This window comes from Hydra vulgaris, chromosome 03, assembly GCF_038396675.1.
Source record: "Hydra vulgaris chromosome 03, alternate assembly HydraT2T_AEP".
In the NCBI taxonomy this organism is placed as follows: domain Eukaryota; kingdom Metazoa; phylum Cnidaria; class Hydrozoa; order Anthoathecata; family Hydridae; genus Hydra; species Hydra vulgaris.
The window spans coordinates 33,871,414-33,880,000 of record NC_088922.1 but is presented as its reverse complement, the minus strand read 5'-3'; the positions used below and the strand labels follow the sequence as shown (position 1 = coordinate 33,880,000).

The window sequence follows — 8,587 nt, the reverse complement described above, 5'->3', positions numbered from 1 at the left end:
TAATAATGCGAAACCTGTGCCTTTATCGAAAGGGTATATCTTAATATTAGAATTGTTTTTTAATTTGTTTATGGAAAGACGTTGTTGGTTAGTTATATTATCTTTTAATTTTAGTGAATTTGTTAAAATTTGTGAACAGTTTTGTCGTAGAGTTTCTGCCTGTGTTGGTTTTTTAAGTTTTTCAAGTTGTAAAGCGCAAGTTTCGATATTAGTTATAATATCCATATAAGGAATTTTTTTCTGCAGTGGTATAAAATTTGGACTTAAATTGAGTAGCTCAGTTGTTGATTTATCCAGAGTAACATTAGTTAAATTGAGTATAGCAGGTTTAATAACTTGATTGGGAGGATCAAAAGTATTTTTTCTAATCGGTGTAATTTGTAATTTATAATATTTTCTTTCATTTCCACTTAATATAATATTTCATTCTACCGAAACCTAAGAGCAGAATAAAAAAGTTTTTTTTCCAATTAAATAAATTTCTTGATTTATTTAAATAAGCAAAATATAAGACTGTATCAATTTTTAGTAATTGGTAGTTTTTTTAGTTGTTATTATTGGTTGTTTTTTAATTTGTTATTTTTGTTTGTCTTTTTTTGAAAAAAAAAACACTACATGTCAACCATTAGATACCCAACCCTTTAAAAAACTACCTTGGAAACCAATTGTTGGTCCAAAACTTCGTAAAGAATTTCGAAAACAAAACATAAAGGTAATTTTCACATCAACTCCCGATTTAAAAAATATTTTTTGCAACAATTAAAACTAAACTACCACTAAACACAAACCCTGGCGTATACTAGCTAAAATGTTCATGCGGTTCGATATACATTGGTGAAACTAAAAAGAAGGTGATATCGAGATGTATTGAACACCAGAAAAACAGCTTTAAAGAAAAATGGTCCAGTTCGGGTGCAACTGAACATTCCAAAACATGCCATGGTAAGTTTGATTGGTTGCACCCCAAAACATTATCCGTAGCCCGTTTGTATTATATTTTGGCTTTTTAGTGTTATCTTTTTAACGGTTTGTTTTTACTATAACGATTTCTTTGTAACTATTTTATTTATTATACCTGATGGCGCTGATCACGATAGATCAGCGAAATATCGAAATAATAGACCATTTCGCTATTAATTTTGCGCGAACTTCTGCGTAAAGCATTATGGGATAATCAAGGCGCAAACAATAACAACAAACATTATTAACAAGAAAGTCACTTAAAATTATGTCTGATTCTTCCTCTGATGACGAAAAAAATAAGGCCTTTATGGATGAAATAATATTCCTCTTGGTCAAAATCCTGCATGAGCAAAGTTGCTAAAAAACGTGTATAATGCCAGTAAACTTAAATTACCAGTTCAAAAGACCATGCAAGAAGAGACTGAAGAAATCAAATTTAGATCTTTTCAAAAATTGAAATTAAAATTAGGTGTCCAGCTTCCCCATCCTAGTGAAATCGTAAATTGGGTAATAAATAAAGAAATGGTAATAAAGTTATTACCAACTACAACTTATTCGGACATTGAAACTTATGCTTTTGATACTCATAGCTCTAAAGCTTTGAAAGAAGGACATTCTCTTTATTCTTCAGATCACGTAACTTCAGTATCTTTTAATAATTTATCAGATGCTGTAAAAATTTGTTATTTAAAAGGAACTATAATACCTCAAACAAGAATAAACGATGAAGAATATGAATCATGGGTATGTTTAAATAAAAATGGAAGTATATTATCTGCAGAATGCAAATGCATAGCCGGTTATGGAGAAAGCTGCAAACATATATTTGCTTTGTTATTGTTTGTTGAAGATCATGTGCGATTAGGAGAAAATGTAACTTGTACGTCAGTAAAACAAAAGTGGGGGACTAGAACTCAAAAAAGAAAATTACATGAGCCAGATATATTACAAAATATTTCTATTAAAAAAGTCAAACCTAGTATTGAAAATAAATGTCTTAAACTCAGTCGATCTTTATACGATCCTCGTCCTTATCATTTAAGGCAGTCAGATTTTACATTGGAAGATTGGAAAGCAGTTGCAGAAGCCACCGATGGAAAAAGTGCTGTAATTTGCCTAAAGCCATATATTCAGTCAGAATATTAAAAAAAAAAACTACCTTCTGCAAGCACAACTAAAAATGAAACACTACCACCCACCATAGACCAATTAGTAGCTCATATAGAATGTTGTTATGGAAATGAATGTTTAGCATTTAAATGTGAACAATTTTTAAGGACATTTTTAATAACACAATCTCAAGTAGAACTTATAAAAGAATCTACAATACCTCAATCAAAAAGTTTACTTTGGAAAAAATATAGAGTTGGAAGAATATCGTCATCGATCGCTCATGATGTTTTGAAAAAATTTGACGTTGACTTGATAGTGAAAAACAAAAAAGCAGCATTTTCTTTATGTGCTCAACTTTTAGGCTATAAAAAAAAAGCAGAGAGTAAGTCAATTCAATGGGGTAACATGTTTGAGTCCTATGCCAGAAAAAGATATATTAAGGAAATGAAAAAAAATCATAAAAACTTTAAATGTTATCAAACCGGCATAATAATATCAATTGAAACACCTTATCTTGGAGCAAGCCCAGATGGTATTACAAGTTGTACACGCTGTGGGTTTGGTTTGCTTGAAATTAAATGCCCATGGACATTTAGGCAAAAAAAAAATCTTTGAATATGCTCCAAGTGCGCAAAGTTTCCTAGAAAACAAATCTTGTGCAAACACATACACACTAAAAACTAGTCATAGATACAGTACGCAAATACAACATCAGTTATATGCACATTAGCAGAATTTCATCCTGGATTGGTATAGTGCTTTTTCTTCCAGGCTTTTCTAGTTTTTTTTGTTTTAATTTGAAAGTTTGTGAAAGTTTCCCCTTGTAGTAGCATAGTTTGTCATACTTTTTTTCCCCTTTACTAATTAAAAACATGAATACTTTTTTTGTGCACCCAGTATAAAACTTTATTAACCTATCGGAATGGCATACTCTGTCCTAACTAAACTCTGCTTGTGACTTCAATGAAAACTTACTCAACAAACGTTTTCGATGTTTTAATAACAAAGGTCTTTTAAGTAATCTTTTAGGAGTGTTAATAAATATTTGTAAGTCTTCCACGTCATTTGTTTCAGACACAAGAAAATCTTTTCCAACAGGTAAAGCATAATCATGATCATAATGAATATTAATAGGCTCAGTAAATTCTATTTGATCATGATTATCTTCGTTTTGATCATGACTACTCTGGTAATCAGCATAATTTTTTAACTTAATATTGTAACCATTTAAATACTCAGTAGGGTAAGGATAAACATCAGTAGGTCGTCCCATTTTAAAATGATTTGAGCAGACTGGAGAACGAAGAGAAATTCTAAAGTTACTCCTGAAAAGTCCAATTTTCGAATTCCATTTAGGTAACATTTTAATGTCTTTGCATCTCCAAAATTTAAGTTGCAAACTACCATTAAAAAGTTTAATATGGTCTTTAATAATGTATTTTTCCGGATACCTTCTATCATTGCTACAGTTTTGAACAACGCAGTGATCACCCCCACCCATGTATAGATAATTGTTTACTTCCTTTAAAATATTATTTTGATTTGTTTGCGCCTCGGTTATCCCACAATGCTTTTCGCTGATTTTGCGCAAAATTAATAGCGAAATGGTCTATCATATATTATTAAAAAATATATTTATTTTAAAAAAAGTTTATACGCAGCCGTATTTATTGAATTCTACCCATATATATATATATATATATATATATATATATATATATATATATATATATATATATATATATATATATATATATATATATATAAAGAGTCATGAAATGTCACTTTACAGCGGAAGCAATATAAAATTGGTGCTGATGAAACTTTTCTTTAAAAGTACGATTTCAGGCCTTTTATAATGAGTACTCATTTTTTAAAGAGATATTTAAAATTTAAACTTTTTTCTTGAAACTTTTTTTATAAATAAAAAATAAAAAAAAAAGGTTTTTTCGGGACCTTCTTTGGACTCGGGTTCTTGAATATTGGCGACCGGCTACCCTTACCCATTAGATTGATATGTTTATATATATACAGATTAACGCACATATTTATGTGCCACATTGCCTTTATCACTTGTGGCCCATATATCGTATGTTTTAATGTAATACGGAACAAAATTTTTTCTGATATTTAAACTCAATGTGTATTACAAACAATGTTGCGTACAATAGTTTTGTTAAATATTGCGACTGTTTTGATATTGCAAAATTTTACAATATGTAATGTAGACAATTCAATACAACTTTTTATTTAAGTTTATAAAAAGGAAAAAAAGGTTAAAAGAAAGAACTTTTTAAGCTATTATGCAAGAGTTTCGTATTACAGTTTGATCTTCCTTTTTCGTAGTCTGCTCATTAATCGTCTACACGACGTTTACTTAACGTCGCAGTCAAAAATAACGCCTAGTCATAATAAAATAAACATAAAAACTATGATACAATACTGTTTTTAAAATGCGTTTTAAATAATTTTTGTAGTTTCTACAATGATTGAAACCCACAATGTGGACTTTGTTGCGCTGAATGACGACGTCGTTATTGACTTATGACATTCATAGCGGGCGTATCAATCCACAAGATACACCCTATGAAAATTTACAACCTTTATTTTTGCATTTAGTCAACTAATTTTTTTTTAAATTTTCCAATTTCATCTTTTCAATTTCATCATTTAATTTATTTACTTCGTTTTGAAGTTCTTTAATTTTTTTTATTTGATTGGTTATTCTTTTATTGGAAGAATCACAAACAGTCCGAGATTTATCATCAAAACTTCTCAGTCTTGATGGTGCTAGGCTAGTGCCACTCATCGTTGGAAGCCACATGAACGATCGTTCTAGTTCATTACTTCGAAGATTGTCAGTCATAGAAATAACATCATCTTTTACAGTTAAATACCAGGTTGTTTTACCGATATAGACGGATAATGTAATATGCATGAGTTGAGTAAGATTCATATTGAAAAGACATCGCTTTCGTGAACGGTGGTTTTTGCTACTATCAGCATTTTGCTAAAATTCAGTTATAGTTTAAAAGAATATTCAATATTGGAATCGAAAGAAAGTTGAAAGAAAGAAATTGAGACATACCTTTAAAGAAATAACACCGTCATTTTTCACACACAAATATTGCTTGGCGTATTCTGACTTGATCTTTAATCGCCCGTACGAAACTGTCTCAGTAACAAACTGATTTTCTAAAATTAAAGATTATAAAATAGTATCTATTGAAAAAAAAATTTTCTTCATAAATATAATGGCCAAAATAAAAAATACAATTAAAAAAGGTTTGCTTATCCCAACCCCTTTATAATTATTTCAAATAGAAGCACTTGTTTACTTAATCTAGATATTACCAAACAAATGATTTAAAATGCTTTTTTGCAGTATATTTTTTTTACATAAAAAATGTTGTTTTTAAGTGGAGCGTAGTTTTTTTAAAAAAAAATTCTGCGTAAGTAGAAACTTAATTTTTTTTTTTAAAGTTATGCAAGTTAAGTTTTCTTCTAAAAGTCACGAAAGTTTGGTTTACTTTACGTAATGTTTTTTTAACATTATTTTTATGAGGTTATACGTTAAATGAGGTTATACGTTAAATTTTTTCATTAATATATAATGTAGAATCATTAATATATATAAAAGAGATAATAATAACCATATAAGATCACTAATACATAAAATGCAGAATCACTAATATATATGTATATATGTATATATGTATATATGTATATATATATATATATATATATATATATATATATATATATATATATATATATATATATATATATATATATATATATATATATATATATATATATATATATATATTGCAGGACTTGGGCACGTATGAGAGTTTCGAAGTTAAACTCCAGATTCATTAAATCTGAAGTTATTTCTGCAATATGCTACTGGCGCTACGGAAACTTGTTTTAAACCACCACTCACATTCGCCGTATAAAGGTCTCATAAACTGCGTGCGTAAGTTCCGTCTCTGCACACATAATTACATGAGTTGTTTTTTTTTTTTAATTTTTAAATATAAAAAAAAATATTTCAAGAACTGTATTCAACGAAGTATGTCTTTTGTTTAAAGATGTGCAAATTCGGCGTTCGCACACCTCTAATACAAAATAAAGTATTAATGAGTTATAAAATACTAATAATTTACAAAAAATAATATAACAATTTTAATCTAAAATTATGATTTATAAAGAATATTGTCACAAAACCATCAAAGCTTTCTTTGCAAACTTATTTTATCATAATGTAACTAATAATTAATAATAATTGAAAGAACATTTCCTTGACTTTATTATCACAAGTATTAATGTTTCCCCATGCAGTTTATATTTCCTTGTAAATTGTTATTATTTATTGTCTTTATTATTTGCTAAAAAATAATGTAACCTAAAAAAATCACCCATAAAAAGCAAATAACATGGGTTCATATCACTACTTTGAACATAAAAAATTCCAAATATCAATAGACTTGTTTGCTTAGTATCTTTATGTAAACATTATACAAAAAAAACCCTTCAAGTCTATTTTAGTCATTTTAATGGAATATAAATAGTAAAAATAGGAACAAACATTTATGTAAATGTAAAATTAAGTTATGCAAGAAACAAAAAATAAGACAGTTTCTGATATTTACCTCTTCCGTATATTCTCTGTTTTTTGTTAATTATTAATTCTGATTCATGATCCCAAGGTTTGGTTCCAGGTTTGTCTTGAACAATAACAAGACGTTTTGCTGATATAGAATATAACTCCATTGCATCGCTTACTGTAGCGTCGTAAAAATTTTGTTGATCATGAGTCGGTTCTGCAAGCGAACCTTCAAATTGGTCTTCATATATCGACTTCTGTATATATAAATATATATAAATATATATAAATATATATATATATATATATATATATATATATATATATATATATATATATATATATATATATATATATATATATGTATATATATATATATATATATATATATATATATATATATATATATATATATATATATATATATATATATTATATTTATATATATATATTATATTTATATATATATATTATATTTATATATATATGTGTGTGTGTGTGTGTGTGTGTGTGTGTGTGTGTGTGTGTGTGTGTGTGTGTGTGTGTGTATAATAGTAATAAAATCTTTATTTTATATAATATATAATGTCATTGCAAAATTTTTTTAAATACCGTAGTTCCTCCATGGACTTTTGAAGTAGTAACAGGAGGAGATGATTGGATCGATAAAGAAATAAAAACCATGCTAAAATAAATCATTTTTACGATCATAAATTTTGAAAGTTAAGTTAAACGTTTTTTTTTAATAACGAGAATTTAAGTTTTAAAAGCATTTTTTACATAAAGACTTGCACGAGCATATTTCATTTTTTCCTTAGGAAGAAAAAAAGATTCTAAAGAATGAAACTTTCGAATAAAAAAAAAACTTCAAAGCTACAAACGGTAATAAAAAAAACTCTAAGTTAAGTATCTTACCTCAAAGTAATAAATGTGACTCGTTTTAAACCATTCATTCGAATCATTTTAAATCCTTTTCTGTTTAAAAATATTTTATCGCAAAGTTATTTTTTTTGAATAAGTGCTAACGATAAACAACAAGTAACGCAAAAAGTTTTTGCCGAGAACCTACTACAAAGAATAACGATGAAAAATAAGGGTTTTCGGATGTGGTTATGTGTATTAAATAATGGTCACCAAAAATTGATTGCACCTTATCAGTTTGAGTATTGCCACCTCCTATGTTTTTAAATATAAAATGAATGAGTTCCCTATTAGCAAATTTATTGCGCGCTACTTCAATCAATTGTGACTAATTCAAATGACGTATTATGTCAATAAAATAAAATCTGATATGGGTGTCAGGATATGAGGACAGGAAAGCCTTAAACTAACGAATACAAAAGAAAGACTAGCTTATTAATTTTTTAACAAATTATATGTACATAATATAAGTGATTAGTTTTATTTTCTGAGATTTTTGTTTCTTTTTAATTTATCTTTAATCTGATAGTTTTTTTTTAGCCTGGCAGTTAATTGAGTTTTGCAAAAACTTTGATTTTTATAACTTAAGTATTTATTGTTTACAAAAAATATTTTCATTATTAATTAAATTTCCTATGGCTTAAAAAATGAAACAAGTTGCTTATGTGTAATACCTTCCTGTGAGTAAAATGAACAAATCCAGGTCTGAAGAGAATTTTTTATTTTAAAAGCGCCTTTTTTTGTCGGCTGAGTTAACAAGCTAGCTATTTTAGTCAAGATAAGTTGATTTGAACTTTGTTTATCCGCTTATTATACTTGTAATGCACGTAGCGATGTCGCCTAATTGCGATGTGGAAAGTCGGAAAATTGAAAATGAGTTTCTAACTCTGCATTTCGATGTTGCATACAGAGACAGATTTTATAGATTTGAGTCATCTTTCAAAAAACATGAAAATTTTTGTCTAAGAATTTTTCTAAGAA

General features: G+C 27.7%; 1 protein-coding gene across 2 annotated transcripts; it reads right to left on the bottom strand.

The window, feature by feature from the left end:
• Positions 1-4,482: 4,482 nt before the first annotated feature.
• On the bottom strand, positions 4,483-7,941 carry LOC100213053 (uncharacterized). 2 transcript variants are annotated; one of them, XM_065792979.1, is made up of 6 exons: positions 7,836-7,887; positions 7,601-7,753; positions 7,298-7,370; positions 6,732-6,942; positions 5,165-5,271; positions 4,483-5,086 (listed from the first exon to the last, which is right to left on the bottom strand). In XM_065792979.1, the coding sequence occupies exons 2-6, from the start codon at positions 7,645-7,647 to the stop codon at positions 4,700-4,702; spliced, it is 825 nt and encodes a 274-aa protein (XP_065649051.1). In that variant the 5' UTR covers positions 7,648-7,753; positions 7,836-7,887; the 3' UTR covers positions 4,483-4,699. The 2 variants fall into 2 exon arrangements, with proteins under 2 accessions (XP_065649051.1, XP_065649050.1); XM_065792978.1 differs by having other exon boundaries at positions 7,601-7,941.
• Positions 7,942-8,587: the final 646 nt, after the last annotated feature.

Bases quoted from the DNA above. Each gene is read 5' to 3' on its own strand.
- LOC100213053 (XM_065792978.1), bottom strand. From the start codon at position 7,647: ATGATTCGAATGAATGGTTTAAAACGAGTCACATTTATTACTTTGAG. The intron at 6,943-7,297 runs GTATTTAAAAAA...TTATATATACAG, and splicing joins AAGTCCATGGAGGAACTACG to AAGTCGATATATGAAGACCA. The intron at 5,272-6,731 runs GTAAATATCAGA...CTTTAATTTTAG, and splicing joins ACAGAGAATATACGGAAGAG to AAAATCAGTTTGTTACTGAG.